At 35.0% G+C, this 16,914-nt stretch overlaps 1 protein-coding gene across 1 annotated transcript in view; it reads left to right on the forward strand.

Annotated features, from left to right (window-relative positions):
- Positions 1 to 1,247: 1,247 nt before the first annotated feature.
- The window catches only part of LOC129748753 (juvenile hormone esterase-like), a 25,353-nt gene continuing 9,686 nt past the window's right edge, over positions 1,248 to 16,914 (forward strand). Inside the window, exon 1 of the mRNA XM_055743488.1 lies at positions 1,248 to 1,893. Coding sequence (XP_055599463.1) covers positions 1,633 to 1,893 — 261 coding nt within the window. The 5' untranslated portion in view covers positions 1,248 to 1,632. The remainder of the gene's footprint in view (positions 1,894 to 16,914) is intronic.

Raw genomic sequence — 16,914 nt, forward strand, 5'->3', positions numbered from 1 at the left:
TTCAAAAATAAAAAAAAATCAGTATATTGTAATGGTACCTACATCTTTTAATTGATTTTGAATTGATTTAGCGTTTTAGCTCCTTCTCGCAATTTATTGATTTCTATTAAGATAGTTTGATTTAAATTAAAGTGGATGTTTTCTAATACGAACACATAACAAAAGTCATCAGAGCAAATTTACGGTTTAAAAATATATTATAAAAAATTAAAAATTAATCATATTCAACTGAACTTACAATTATTGTATTTTTCCTTGCTGTTCATGTCAATATAACAAAAAACTTAAACGGCTCTGCGTTAAATTTTTTCAAATAGATAACTGCAATCAGATGCCTATCTGATCGGTTTTGGAACAAAAAAAAGACTAATAAAAAGTTTAAATTTGTGTTACTGTAATTTTTTAAATTTCTGCAAAAGAAAAACAGTTTAAATCTTAAATATTTAAACCAACCAAGTAGGTTCAGTTTAATATTTTAATTAATTGGAAGTTTTGGCATAAAAAGCCTTATTTTTAAGCATTTTTTTCGTTTAAATTTATCAATCAAAGCTTGCCGAGTTGGATAATTACGCTGAGTGCTAAATAAATCGAGTTTTTCAAAAAGCTACAAACACATTTTTTTGCAATACCGCAAAATACCCTTCAGAATCAAGTTTTTCAACCTAAATCCATAGATTTTTGTTTCTTCTTCCAAATCAAATTGGGTCTATATAAAGCAGTTTATGACACTGTTTTGAAATCTGTATCGAAAAGTATTACTTTTTCCGGTATGAAAAGCAGGCCAAACATACATATATAGGTAACAAATATTTTAGTGCGAAGTTGAAAAAAGGCAACTTGCAAACTTGCAAGCCAATGAAAAATCTTCTTTGGAATAGTCTCCCTACTTTCCTCCCTGATCTGTCAGGAACTAGACATTAGTCAGTTGAATGCCAGCTGCGCTAAGTGTTGCCGGTTGTTGTTGGCTATCAATCTAGTCAAATCCGCCCGATCTGCATTTCTCAAATCGTACTCTATATAATGCAGCAAACACTAGGGATGATCTAAAACGCAAGCGCACTAACCGAAAATCCGATCCCACGCACTAGATATCGTTGCCACCCTAGCCTATTCCGCGGTCCGGCAGTTGTAAATGCGCAAACAATAAGATGAAAATTAAGCCTATCATTAGCTAATCGGCTGCTGACTGACTGGCTGACTCTTTGCGCCTTGCGGGGGCATCAGCTTAGTCGTACCCAGAGAGATGCATCATAAGATCTAGTACTAAAGCAATCTAGTGCTCATCTTTTTGCTGCTTAGAAGCAGCAGCAGCTTCTTTCTTCCTTATCAAACTAGAACTTCTAAACGCCTAGCTAGCTAGCCAGCGCGCGATCAAAACGGGAGAGTCTAAATCATCGCCAGTCGCAACGTGATTTGTGAGGCGTTAGAGATGTATCTAAAGCGCGCGCATAGGCCTGGTAGTGCATAGGTAGTGCGCATGTAGTACACGCCATAGAACAGCCACTTGCGCGAAGCAGCGACAGAAATCTGATCAGATCTTGACGGGTCGCATCGTGTGCCGTTTTTGTCAGTTCCGGGCTCGGACTTTTCTCGCAGGTTTGGCAACGGAACTCGTTCCGCGATCCAGCCAAAATGGGTATCATCGATCGTCCGTTCACATTCTGGGTGGTTTTCGTGGTGAATATGTTGGTCATAGTGCTGTTCAGTGGGGCAGTTTTGTATTTTGGAAATGAGGCCCGGGCCCAAATTCCTGATTCGGAAAAGTGTCGGGTACAATTTGTGAATGGGTCCACCGGAGTGGGAGTCAATCGGAGGACATTCAACGGAGTGCTGTACTGTGAATATTTGGGTATCCGATATGCCGAACCACCCGTGGGGAAGCTGAGGTTGAAGGTTTGTGAAGGATGTTTCCTAAATTGGTTGAAGAAATGGGCTTATACGATAACTGGAATCGTTTTGTGAGAAAAAAAAAACACGTTGGTAACATTCAAAATGGCGGAATCGTTGATGATCGTTTTTGTTATCAAGTGCTAAAAATTTTGAAGGTGAAAAAAGTGAGGTTGAATTATTTGAATCAGTGTTGTGATTGTAAAAAAACAGTAAAACATGAATTTCTTCACAAATATAAATGGCTCAATATTCGGAAAAACAAGCAGAGTCCGTTTCAAAAATATAAAAATTTTGGACCATTTGAAAAAAAATTTCATGAATAAAGCCTCCTACATTGCAACTATTAGTAAATAAATGATTCCCAAAACAAAGGCTGAGGATATCTATGATGAACTAGGAAATTGTTAATCGATGTTTTGAATAGGCGATTAATCGAAGCTTAACAATAAACAAATCCGAGGAATTTTCAGCAATGTGAGTCTGAGAACTTAAATAACTTCCCATAAACAAACGGCGAGGGTATAAGTGCTGTTAGAGCCAACTCACACAAACTGTAACTGAATGTATACAAACACATACTTGTAAACCACACGTGACTCAGTTTGAATAAAAAATTTCCCAAATGCAAACTAATATTTGGGAAAATTAGAACTTGATTGAAATTACTCCCTTAAATTATTTTTAAACCAAATGGCTGATTCCACATATTTCTACCGCCAACAAGTGATTTTTATCCGTTCGCAAATAAAATAGTATCAAACTCATTAGTAATTTTGATACAGATGATAAAATCATTAAAAATTGCGATTGGAAATTAAAAAAAAAAATATTTGAATTTTACTGAGTTGTTTATAAAAACATCCGAAAATAATCACAAACGAGTAATTCACGTCAACAAAAACCGAAACTTTAATCTACCAGTAAAATAAGCCATTTTAATAAGTCTTGTTTGAGAATCACGATACAAAGCGTGAATAAGGAAACGTATGACAAAATTTTCTACTTCTTAAATTAAAATTTAATTGTAAAACATGTTTTAAAACTGTTTTATTTCTACAAATGGTCATATTTTTGTAGATCGTTCAGGTTAAGGTTAATTTATTGTATAACCGATAATATTTGATTAATTTTTTTTTAAATTTTTTTTGGTGTTTGTTTGGTTTTTTTTTTATTTTAAGTATATTTTGAGCAAAAACTCATTTTATCGTAGGTATAATTATGCAATATGTTTTAATGTACGTTTGATTCAAAATAGAGATGAAGTAAGAAAATTGTTCATTCCTTTTGTAACCAATAAAGAATAAATAGTTCAAACATCATTAAATTTAGAGTGAATTCTGATACCAAATGAGATCGATCATAACACAAACACCTTTAACATGCTATTGACCGTTAGACTGAGTCGATTTTGGATCATTTTTGAATTTCTCAAACCCTGGGGTCCATCAAAAACTCAGCAGTGATGTCAATTAAATTTCTAGTTTTTCAATGCCAAAATACATACCCCTGTTAAACAGGTGATAATTTGTTTTTGCCTAATAAGATACGAAGTTAACTTCACAAACCAAGTTGTTCAGCGTTAAATTTGCTTTAAGAACATTAAAAACTGGCACAAAAACCATTGATAGCTAAATCTGCAAAAATTATGGATGAGTTTTGCCCCAAAACGAAGCTTTTAAGACCCCAGGGTTAGAGAAACTAAAAAAACGACCCCAAATCGATTCAGTTTATGGACTATATAATAATCAATGAATCCAATTTTTATTTTTTTATCGTTTCAAATTAAACTGATTGACTTCATACGTCCATAAACATAAAGTCAAATAAAAATAATTTTTAAAAATGTTTTGAACAAATCTTACCAAAATTGGGAAAAAATTGGTGAAAAAATTGATTCTATCAAAATTGCATAAAGAAAACATTCTTTACCGGGACGAATTACCTTCTCTTCTTCGTTTAACATGGAAATGTAGATTTAATCCATCAAATTTTACAATTTGTCAATGATTTTGATAAAAACAAGACTCGAAAAGTTAACTTCTGACAGTGCGAATTTAGTTCAAGTAGGCGTCTGAGGGGGATTTTATAGGAAAACTACCCTTTAAAAATATTGAACTGGCATAAAATAGCTAAAAATATCCTGATATGGTGATTATTGACAGTTGAAGACATTCTAGTGATTTTTTTCTTTTCAATCCTAATCCGCTCATGAGTGTCAATATGACACTATTGGAAGTTTGGCGGCTTGAAACTGCATTCGGATGCATCCAAATAATAAGAAAAATATGAAGACCCTCAATGAATTCTCGAAATCTTTGATTATGCATCATTACTTTTTCATGGACGCATCCTGAAAGCCCAGAAAAAACTCCCTAATCAGACTTTGAGTGTCAATTTGACACTCCTTGCTTAAAAGCGCAAAATCTCTCTTGTTTCTCAACCGATTTTTACAAAACTTTTATTTTGGAAACCTCGTTACGTAACTCAAATTTGTATTAAGACAATGTTCAGCTACAACACGTCAGTTATTCATTATTCAAAGTCTAAGAAAAAAGTCCGAAACAAAATGCTTTGGAAAAAAGACTGTAAGTTAGCTACGGAATGTTAAAAAAAAACTTCACTTAGACTCCAAGAAAGCTGAAGTTAGAAGCGGTACATTGAACATAAGGATATTTTTGGATTTTTTTTTTAGATTATGACTACAAAAAATATAAAAAAGTGGTATGAAAACCGTTCTTTTCAATCAATGACATGGTCGAATTTTCACAAATTGATCAAAATTTTGCTAAAAAACTAAATAAAAAATCAAAAATCAATTGTTTTGGTGAATATTATTGATTCCTCAATATGTTGTTATGTAAGAGCGTGTCATAAAATGGAAACTGAAATTTAAGGTTGAACAAATCGGAATAACAAAATATCCCTTTTAAAACAGTACAAAAAAAATTGAAGGCTGCAAAAGATCGTTCAGAATAGCATCCCTGCAACCCTGTTTTGTTTAAACTGATCGAATCCAACTTTAAAGAGGCATAACTTTCTTTGATGTAATTCAATAAGAAAACTACGTGTATCAAAATGTGATTTACTTATTTCGTCCACAGCTTTTTCATAGACATCAATTTTCATTTCCTCAGGGAGAACATAAAATTAATATTTTTTATAAGCTTGAAAAAAAATTGACAATCCGTCAAATTTCCAAACGTTACAAACTACACCTTTAAATGGATAAAATTTATAATTCATGAGTAATTATTTACTGTGTTTATGAAAAACTTTTGGTTATGAGTTTTGTATTAATACAAATTGTAAATAATTTTATTTTGAATACTTGATAAGCATTGTTTATTTATTCTATGAAAAAAAAAATCAATACCCACCATTCTTTAAGGAAGCTTGAATCGATTTAGTTTTATTCTTTAATATCTTCAAATACAATTTTTTTTTCATCTTTACCATCTTCCATCTAATGAAAATCGTTTTTGGAGCTCATCCCACTTTTTAAATTGGATGATCTCCCCGTACAATGATATACTTATATATATGATACTAATAGTTTTTAGAAACAATCGAAAACAATTTATCTCGAAAGCGAAATTGTCCATTTAAAAAATGCTATATAAGATAGTTTTATTTAAGTTATATTCTATTTCAACATTTTCATTCTTGGACACAATTAACCCATTAATTATAGTACAAGAGTGATCAATGTTTAAAAATCTTGAATATCATTTAGTTGAATTTGCAGTATTCAACAGTCTTATTTTTTTTATTTTTTTAATCATTGGATGGCAAAATTGAACACATTCTTGACCAACAATAACTCAAAAATTTAGAAATAGACCAAATGACATTTATTGTTTCAAACCCAAAAAACCTTTTACTGCAAAAAAGTCTCATTCGTTGGATTTGGTTTTCCCAGATAATGCACGTTAAATTTTCTAATTCCCCATTTATATTCCCTGACGGCTTTTAAAGCTTTGAAATTACATCATTCAACTTATCACTCATAATTTCCTTAATCAATACGAAAGTTGCATGGGAGGGTCCCTTTTCTAAGGTTGGAAGGCGCTCAGAACTATTACTAAAATCTTACCCTGGTCCAAAGACAACATTGTACCAAGTTTCAGGCTGATCGGTTAATCAATGTGGATGTATAAATATAAGGTGCATACAAACTAACAAACAAACAAATCAACAAACATCTTAAGTCCAACTTATCTTTATTTATATAAGACTAGCTAACCCGGTGTGCGTTGCAACACCTTCCAACAATAGATGAAATTTGAAGAGATTATTTAAATTTTGTTTTTTGAAGGTGAGTGTGCTCGGTTTTTGCCAAAAAAAAGCCCTCCTTTCCCCTTCCTATCCGCTATAGCTGGAAGTCGACAGGGATCCAATTTATTTCGTAATCATAAACTTTCATATCAAATTTGGTTGATAAGTTTCGGTTGATAAGTTTCAAGTGATACATCAACATTTATATGGAACCCCTTCCGTTCTTCACCTCTCCACAGTGCAAGGCCGAAGGGTCTGTAAAATTCCATACAAACATATCTTGTACTCATATACCTTCCCAGGTCAAATTTGATTTTTTAGCTTGATTGCTTCTAAACCAAGAAAATTGGACCCCCTCCCCATTTCGTATGTACTCACTGAATAATCATAGAACCATTTCTAGTACAGAAATGATTTCCCATGTCATATTTGGCTTTATTTGTTTGATTAGTTCTTGGATTATGTGAAACTATTTTATGTGAGCTTCCCTCTTCAGTAACTTTATCCCCAATTGAAGGAGAAAGGTGTCTCGAATATGCATGTTACCATTTATCGATTCCAAATGCCCTCCCGTATCAAATTTGTTTCCATTTGCTCGATAAGTTCTCGAGTTATGCGAAAAATTGTAACGGATCCCCCTTCTCCCCTTTCAATCACCCCATTGGAAGGAAGCAGTAGGGGATTTTTTTTTATTATCTGACGGGTTTGCGCCGGGGGTCTTCATATCTTCCCCAAAATTGAAAATTTGGTTCATTTTTGCGACTTAAAAACACATGTATTTTTTCAGATTCCTAACATTTTTATTTTTTGAGTTAGCTTCGGTTAGATTTTTTTGTAAATAAAAAACAACCATTTTTCAAAGCTACATAACTCTGTTGTTTCTCAACGGAAATTATGAAATAGCACATCAAAATGCATTGAAATTTTATCAGCTTTCCAAATAGAATAGTTAAAAAAATAAAATAATGACCTTCAACATGAACAGTTATAAATAAACTTTAAATGGCTTCAAAAAGTACCGTCTGCACCACCGAATATTTTGCAAAAAATACCATTGTATAGCTCGATTCATGATGCAACTTTCATCTGAAGACACCAAAGTAAGCCATTGACACCTTGAAGAGTTATGAAAGAAATAATGACAATAAATCTCTTTTTTTGCATCGAAAACAAACAATGGTCGAACAACTGCACTCACATATGGAGATAGCAAGCACTTCTTACAACATGGAAACAAGAGAACTTATCAAAGCTGGTAAAAAACACTATTTTTTCGTCCTTTTCAGACTGCCCCTACTCGCATAACAGTCCCATATGAATTTTCGTCATTTTAGGTCAACATAAGGCTTCAACATAAAAGACTAAAAAAAGAGGTTTTGTTCTAGAAATTTCGGAAAAAATATCAATTCGTGGCTGTCCTATATGAAATATACCTGAATAACAGTCCCATATGTGAAATACCACGGGTTTGGTTACTTTTAAATGTTTCTTTAGGCGAAATAGTCTTTGGTTTATTGCTTTGAATCATTTAAACATTTTTTAACTCACTTGATGTCGAATGATGCACACTAGTTTTCGAAGGCAGGTCTGACTTTCTTAGGAATGACTTCCTGAGCGAAAAACTATCGGATGCGATCAAAAAATCGTAAAAAGATTCAACTTACAATGTGGAATTCATGATATTTTTTTGCAAAAGTATGTTTCTTTTTCTGACAATTGCATTTAGAAGTTCAAAAATGATCAAATTTAAGTCTTAGAAAGTAGCTTGGCGAGAAAAATATATTTTGTATGGGACTGTTATGCTAGTAAATTCGAAAAAGGTTTCAAATATGGTCGATTAACAGTCCCATAATGAATAAAAATGGTGCTCTCGACCTTATCAATAACCCAATTTCGAAAATTTCAGGTCTAACGATTTATTATGACAACCTAGAAACGATTTTCGTTTATGCTGAAAGTGGTGGTCACAATTTAAAAATATATTCCAAAACAGAAAAAGCTGATTGTCTCGCTTGCTTATTTTTGTATATGGGACTGTTATGAAAGAAGCCCCTTCTGTTGCAGATTGTTGCAGCTTAACTGACTTCATGTTATATCCAAAAATCTAATAACGTATTCTTTTATACCCAGTTTTGCACCAGGTCACAACAAGTTATGCACATTTTACTGTCATTTTTAGAAGTTTATGCGCTAAATTTTGCATCCGTAGTTCCCCAGATTTGATTTAAGGGGGGGGGGGGGGGTAGGGTCTAACGGGTATAAAAAAACACCATTTTCACGATTTTTTTCTAGAGCTATCGTTCAAACAAATGTATTCAAATTTTTTGCATTATACAAAGCATTGTTGAAAGAACATTTAGTAATTTTTTCGTAGAAAAATATTGAAAAATGAGCCGGTGACGCAGCACTTTCGAGGATGCCTTTTAGAAAACAGGATTTGCGGTGGACACTGTATCTCAGCACAGAATCATCTGAAGTCAAAAAATCAGAGAAAAATATTTTTAATAGATGTTTTTCTGGACCCCAACGTTTTTGGTTAAATAAAAAAATTTTTTATGAAATTTTTGTGGCTGTTTGAAGTAAAAACTACGATTTTTCACGAAAAAATCCGCCATTTTTCACCTGTAAAATCTCCCCAAAGTTAAAAAAAACAAAAAAGAAAAACGTTGGGGTCTGGTATTTTATATGTAGAAAATATGTTCCAAATTTGAAAATAATCGGATAAGTAGTTTCCAAATGACGATGTCCACGGTCTTTAAAAATGTGCTTTCGAGAAAAACGCGTTTGAAGTTTCTGCTCTTGCTTTCTTGCAGTATAAGATAGGAGGAGATAAAGGCCTATAATTTCTACAGTTTTGCTTCAATTGACTTGAAAATTTGACACAACATTCTTGAAATGTTTTACAATAAGAAAATAAAAAAATAAAAAAATCGATTTTTTGAAAGTGTTAGACCCTACCCCCCCCCCCCCCTTAAAATGGACGGTGGAACACTGAAGATTCGTGTGTGAGCGATCGAGGTAGCAAAACACTGACGACGAATTATGTTCGTTCTAGTACGGTAAACCTCAAAACTGGGCGAATGTAGAAAACGAATACGGTAAAAGTATCATATTTTCATCATTTTAAAGCCTGGGCTGGCCATACTGAGCTCTTTGATTATTTCTACAACATTTGTGCCACTTTCTCATACTTTTTTGATCAATGGGAAAGGATTTTGGTGTCCAGTGCTTTTTTTAATCACATTTTTGTGATCCCAAACACAAGAACTGAACCTTCTACTATTGGCATTGATCGATAAATTAATAAGTTATATAGTATATGACCAGGTTGTAAAAGCAACAGCTTATTAGTTATATCACATAAACAATACGATATTCAGAATTTTGGTTAAAATTTAAAGTCAGTTTTGCTGCAAACACTCTACAAAGCACGAAAAAGTAGTGTTTTTTACCTGCTTTGGTAAGTTCTTTTGTTTCCATGTTGTTAGAAGTGCTTGCTATCTCCATATGTGAGTGCAGTTGTTCGACCATTGTTAGTTTTCGATGCAAAAAAAGAGATTTATAGTCATTATTTCTTTCATAACTCTTCAAGGTGTCAATGGCTTACTTTGGTGTCTTCAGATGAAAGTTGCATCATGAATCGAGCTATACAATGGTATTTTTTGCAAAATATTCGGTGGTGCAGACGGTACTTTTAGAAGCCATTTAAAGTTTATTTACAACTTTTCATGTTGAAGGTCATTATTTTATTTTTTTTAACTATTCTATTTGAAAAGCTGATAAAATTTCAATGCATTTTGATGTGCTATTTCATAATTTCCGTTGAGAAACAACAGAGTTATGTAGCTTTGAAAAATGGTTATTTTTAATTTACGAAAAAATCTAACCGAAGCTAACTCAAAAAATAAAAATGTTAGAAATCTGAAAAAATACATGTGTTTTTAAGTCGCAAAAATGAACCAAATTTTCAATTTTGGGGAAAATCTGAAGACCCCCGGCGCAAATTGTCAGATAATAAAAAAAAATCCCCAGTAGTACCAAATATTTATAGAAACATTCCTCGTAACTACTCAAATACTATACCAAGCGAAATTTGGTTCCATTTGCTGAATGAGTCCTCGATTAATGTACAAAATTGTATGAGTGCACCCTCCCACCTTAAAATTTCCCCACAGGAAGAACAGAGAGTTCTCAAAACATCCTTGAGACATGAGTAGATAATTGTTCTCGACTGGTAAAACTGTATAAACGGGAAAATATTTCGGCTTTTTCAGTCAATTCACGGATCCAAAACACCTTCTCTTCTTATTCCGACGTTTCGTTCTTTATTTGAACTTTTTCACAGGAATCTACAACAAACATTACAATCTCTTAAAGAACTAATTGACAACATAGAACAGTAGAAAACTTACAGAAAATTGTGTTTCTTCATCTGGAGGATCGATTACAATTAAATTCACATACAATAATTGGACACTTTTTACCATTAAAAACGCTAAAAGATATTAAAATGAAAACTTAGATGAAAAGGCTTACTTAAATATTTATAAAATGAAAATTACTGCCTAGAGCAAACTCCAAACACGAAAGAAAATCTCAAAAAAACTCAGCAAACAAACACTCCGATCACTAGCTGGTTGCACTACCAAATGATGTTGTTGATGTAGCAGTACCGGTCTGTTTGGGTATGTTTTTCTTCGGTCTATTTCCTTTCTTGATAGTGTTGAGGATCCCGGAATATGTAGAGCTCAGATGGTCAACATCGGATCTCTTATTCACTGTTGCATCTGTGTTGATGATGTGACAAACTTCCAGTATGGGCAATGCAGACTCCCGACGGCTTTCATCCAGAATGGCAGCACCTTTTAAATTGAAGCGATGTTCTGTCTCTATGCAATGTTGTAATAGAGCCGTTTTCCCTTTGAGTTCAGAAATTTCGTGTTGTTTCCTTGGGCTATTGTTGATGGCATATTCAGTCAGTAGCTGATTCAATTTGTTGATATTACTTGCATGGCCTCCTATGCGTGTTTTCAACGTGTTGGTGCTATATCCAACATATTTCGCTGGGCAATCGTTGCACGAAATGCAGTAAACAACGTTATTTTTCATATCTGGCGGAATTGGGTCATTGGTTCTACTGAAAAGTTGGCTTGTAGTTTTTTCATAACGAGCAGCTAATTTTATGTTGGGAAAATCATTTTTCAAAACATTTTGTAGCTTATTCGTCAATCCGCTGACAAATGGAATTGATCTGTATCGTACAGTTTCGGGTGGAGAGGGAGAAACAATTTGCGTTGAATTATTTCTTGCAATTGTGTTCCTGATTCTGTGGCGAAGTGAAACTGGGTAGTGATTTATTTTTAGGTGTTCATCAATGATTCGATCAATTTCTTCTCCGGTGAGATTGGTGCTGAATGTCTGTACTCTTCGGATGAAATTATTGACCATGTTGATTTTCATGTGTAACGGGTGGTAAGAATAATAATCCATGAACCGCCCCGATGCCATAGCTTTACTGTACCATTCAGTTTTGATAGTTTGGTCGTTTTGGCGAACTAGTGTTAGGTCCAGAAAGGGTATTCGGTTGTTCTGTTCGATCTCATGTGTAAATTGAATATTTTCGTCATAAGAGTTAAAAATATTCAAAACATCGATGACTTTGTTTTCTGGTAACGCTAAAAGCAGATCGTCAACATACTTTTTCAAAATTGGTAACGGGGTGGGAGAGTGTTGAACAACGAAGTCAAGGAGAGATTCTGTCACTAATTCAGCTACTGCTGGTGACATACAGTTACCCATAGCGGTGCCGAATATTTGTTTGTAGTATTTCCCACGGAAGGAAAAATAGCTACATTCTAGACAGAACTCCACTATCTCAAGGAACAAATCAAGATTTATGTTAGTGTGTTCTTTTATATCTGCCCAACGTTGTATGACTGTGGAAGTGACTAAACTTCGTGGAATACATGTAAACAAGGAAACAACATCAAAGGAAACCAAAATGTGTTCCTCAGGTAGTGTTACTTTGTTTATATAGTCACAAAACGAAAAAGAGTCGGTGATGTTATAGGAGCTTTTGATCGATGAACTTATGATCCGGCCGATGTATTTGGAGAGCATGTACGATGGTGCACCTATATTCGGAACCACTGGTCTGAGCGGCAAATTCCTCTTGTGTACTTTCGGCAATCCATAAATCCGTGGGCATTGTGGTGATTGTGTGCGAAGTTGATGTGCTGTTTTTTTGTCGATCAGTTTCAGTTCCAATAGTCGGTTTACCAAGTTGTTGTTCTTGTCTTTATATGTTGAGGTCGGGTTGCGGCTGTGTACTGTGTATGTGTTTCGATCCGATAGTAAGTCGAGCATTTTGGTGTTGTAGTCTTTCTCATACATAACAACGGTTTGTTTACCTTTATCAGACTCCACTACTATTAGGTCCGGATGATCTTTGGCAAATTGTTTCGTCACCTTGCATGCATGAGAGAGCAAACTGGAGAGTGCATCTTTCGGCTTGTGCTTTTGACTGTGTAAAAAGTTTTGTATGGAGTTGGCGAGATGGCATCTATTGCGGTCACGGATTAGTTTGTCTGTAGAAGTTTCGAGAACAGCTTCTAGGTCGGCTATGATATGGTAGAACGGAATTTCATTGGTGTTTGTGTACGGTAGTGCAAATTTAGGTCCTAAGCTCCAGATGAGTTCGGCTTCTTTTGGTAATGATATGGTTGTAGCGTTGTGTATGGCTTTGGGATTGAAATTCGAGAGGTTTGGTTGTTGTGTTGTTGGCATTCGGGTTGCGATGTTGGTTGGTGCTGGAGTGGGTATGATGATTTGTGAATTGTTGCGACGGCGAGTAGGATGAGTTGAAGCTGATAAAATGTTGTCGAATTTCTTTTTATTGGATGTCGTAATGAGCCTCAAATGTTTCTCTAGAAACTCGTGTTGTGAAGCAAAAAAGTTCGACGCTGTTTCGGTTGGTAATCGCTGTTCGATGTTTGTTTTTAATTCTAGCAGTTTTTTGGTGTGTCTGTTAAGATCGTAATATGTTTGTTTAATTTCAATGTTGAGTAGAGTTCGCTTAAATCTGTTGATGCACTTGTTGAGATCTTTCAAAAATGGACTGTTTTGCTCTAGAAGGGGGAATACACATCTAAAGGTGTTTGAGATGTGTTTGGGAAAAACTCCGCTGCGGCGACATCTAACTAGGAACTTTTTCCGACATGTCATGTTTCCTAGTTTCCGATTGTGAATTGCGTAGGATTTCATATCTACCTTTGTCCTGTTGCCAAACGTTCGTTCAATGTTTGCGTAGAAGCGGTTACTAGCTAAATTCGCCATTTTACATGAGTAGATAATTGTTCTCGACTGGTAAAACTGTATAAACGGGAAAATATTTCGGCTTTTTCAGTCAATTCACGGATCCAAAACACCTTCTCTTCTTATTCCGACGTTTCGTTCTTTATTTGAACTTTTTCACAGGAATCTACAACAAACATTACAATCTCTTAAAGAACTAATTGACAACATAGAACAGTAGAAAACTTACAGAAAATTGTGTTTCTTCATCTGGAGGATCGATTACAATTAAATTCACATACAATAATTGGACACTTTTTACCATTAAAAACGCTAAAAGATATTAAAATGAAAACTTAGATGAAAAGGCTTACTTAAATATTTATAAAATGAAAATTACTGCCTAGAGCAAACTCCAAACACGAAAGAAAATCTCAAAAAAACTCAGCAAACAAACACTCCGATCACTAGCTGGTTGCACTACCAAATGATGTTGTTGATGTAGCAGTACCGGTCTGTTTGGGTATGTTTTTCTTCGGTCTATTTCCTTTCTTGATAGTGTTTACATTGAAAATTAAACAAACATATTACGATCTTAACAGACACACCAAAAAACTGCTAGAATTAAAAACAAACATCGAACAGCGATTACCAACCGAAACAGCGTCGAACTTTTTTGCTTCACAACACGAGTTTCTAGAGAAACATTTGAGGCTCATTACGACATCCAATAAAAAGAAATTCGACAACATTTTATCAGCTTCAACTCATCCTACTCGCCGTCGCAACAATTCACAAATCATCATACCCACTCCAGCACCAACCAACATCGCAACCCGAATGCCAACAACACAACAACCAAACCTCTCGAATTTCAATCCCAAAGCCATACACAACGCTACAACCATATCATTACCAAAAGAAGCCGAACTCATCTGGAGCTTAGGACCTAAATTTGCACTACCGTACACAAACACCAATGAAATTCCGTTCTACCATATCATAGCCGACCTAGAAGCTGTTCTCGAAACTTCTACAGACAAACTAATCCGTGACCGCAATAGATGCCATCTCGCCAACTCCATACAAAACTTTTTACACAGTCAAAAGCACAAGCCGAAAGATGCACTCTCCAGTTTGCTCTCTCATGCATGCAAGGTGACGAAACAATTTGCCAAAGATCATCCGGACCTAATAGTAGTGGAGTCTGATAAAGGTAAACAAACCGTTGTTATGTATGAGAAAGACTACAACACCAAAATGCTCGACTTACTATCGGATCGAAACACATACACAGTACACAGCCGCAACCCGACCTCAACATATAAAGACAAGAACAACAACTTGGTAAACCGACTATTGGAACTGAAACTGATCGACAAAAAAACAGCACATCAACTTCGCACACAATCACCACAATGCCCACGGATTTATGGATTGCCGAAAGTACACAAGAGGAATTTGCCGCTCAGACCAGTGGTTCCGAATATAGGTGCACCATCGTACATGCTCTCCAAATACATCGGCCGGATCATAAGTTCATCGATCAAAAGCTCCTATAACATCACCGACTCTTTTTCGTTTTGTGACTATATAAACAAAGTAACACTACCTGAGGAACACATTTTGGTTTCCTTTGATGTTGTTTCCTTGTTTACATGTATTCCACGAAGTTTAGTCACTTCCACAGTCATACAACGTTGGGCAGATATAAAAGAACACACTAACATAAATCTTGATTTGTTCCTTGAGATAGTGGAGTTCTGTCTAGAATGTAGCTATTTTTCCTTCCGTGGGAAATACTACAAACAAATATTCGGCACCGCTATGGGTAACTGTATGTCACCAGCAGTAGCTGAATTAGTGACAGAATCTCTCCTTGACTTCGTTGTTCAACACTCTCCCACCCCGTTACCAATTTTGAAAAAGTATGTTGACGATCTGCTTTTAGCGTTACCAGAAAACAAAGTCATCGATGTTTTGAATATTTTTAACTCTTATGACGAAAATATTCAATTTACACATGAGATCGAACAGAACAACCGAATACCCTTTCTGGACCTAACACTAGTTCGCCAAAACGACCAAACTATCAAAACTGAATGGTACAGTAAAGCTATGGCATCGGGGCGGTTCATGGATTATTATTCTTACCACCCGTTACACATGAAAATCAACATGGTCAATAATTTCATCCGAAGAGTACAGACATTCAGCACCAATCTCACCGGAGAAGAAATTGATCGAATCATTGATGAACACCTAAAAATAAATCACTACCCAGTTTCACTTCGCCACAGAATCAGGAACACAATAGCAAGAAATAATTCAACGCAAATTGTTTCTCCCTCTCCACCCGAAACTGTACGATACAGATCAATTCCATTTGTCAGCGGATTGACGAATAAGCTACAAAATGTTTTGAAAAATGATTTTCCCAACATAAAATTAGCTGCTCGTTATGAAAAAACTACAAGCCAACTTTTCAGTAGAACCAAAGACCCAATTCCGCCAGATATGAAAAATAACGTTGTTTACTGCATTTCGTGCAACGATTGCCCAGCGAAATATGTTGGATATAGCACCAACACGTTGAAAACACGCATAGGAGGCCATGCAAGTAATATCAACAAATTGAATCAGCTACTGACTGAATATGCCATCAACAATAGCCCAAGGAAACAACACGAAATTTCTGAACTCAAAGGGAAAACGGCTCTATTACAACATTGCATAGAGACAGAACATCGCTTCAATTTAAAAGGTGCTGCCATTCTGGATGAAAGCCGTCGGGAGTCTGCATTGCCCATACTGGAAGTTTGTCACATCATCAACACAGATGCAACAGTGAATAAGAGATCCGATGTTGACCATCTGAGCTCTACATATTCCGGGATCCTCAACACTATCAAGAAAGGAAATAGACCGAAGAAAAACATACCCAAACAGACCGGTACTGCTACATCAACAACATCATTTGGTAGTGCAACCAGCTAGTGATCGGAGTGTTTGTTTGCTGAGTTTTTTTGAGATTTTCTTTCGTGTTTGGAGTTTGCTCTAGGCAGTAATTTTCATTTTATAAATATTTAAGTAAGCCTTTTCATCTAAGTTTTCATTTTAATATCTTTTAGCGTTTTTAATGGTAAAAAGTGTCCAATTATTGTATGTGAATTTAATTGTAATCGATCCTCCAGATGAAGAAACACAATTTTCTGTAAGTTTTCTACTGTTCTATGTTGTCAATTAGTTCTTTAAGAGATTGTAATGTTTGTTGTAGATTCCTGTGAAAAAGTTCAAATAAAGAACGAAACGTCGGAATAAGAAGAGAAGGTGTTTTGGATCCGTGAATTGACTGAAAAAGCCGAAATATTTTCCCGTTTATATCCTTGAGACATTTCTCGTATTCAAATACCTTCCGATGCCAAATTAAATCCATATGCTTTAAAAGTTTTCCAA

This window comes from Uranotaenia lowii, chromosome 2 (genome assembly GCF_029784155.1).
Source record: "Uranotaenia lowii strain MFRU-FL chromosome 2, ASM2978415v1, whole genome shotgun sequence".
NCBI classification, from domain to species: Eukaryota; Metazoa; Arthropoda; class Insecta; order Diptera; family Culicidae; genus Uranotaenia; species Uranotaenia lowii.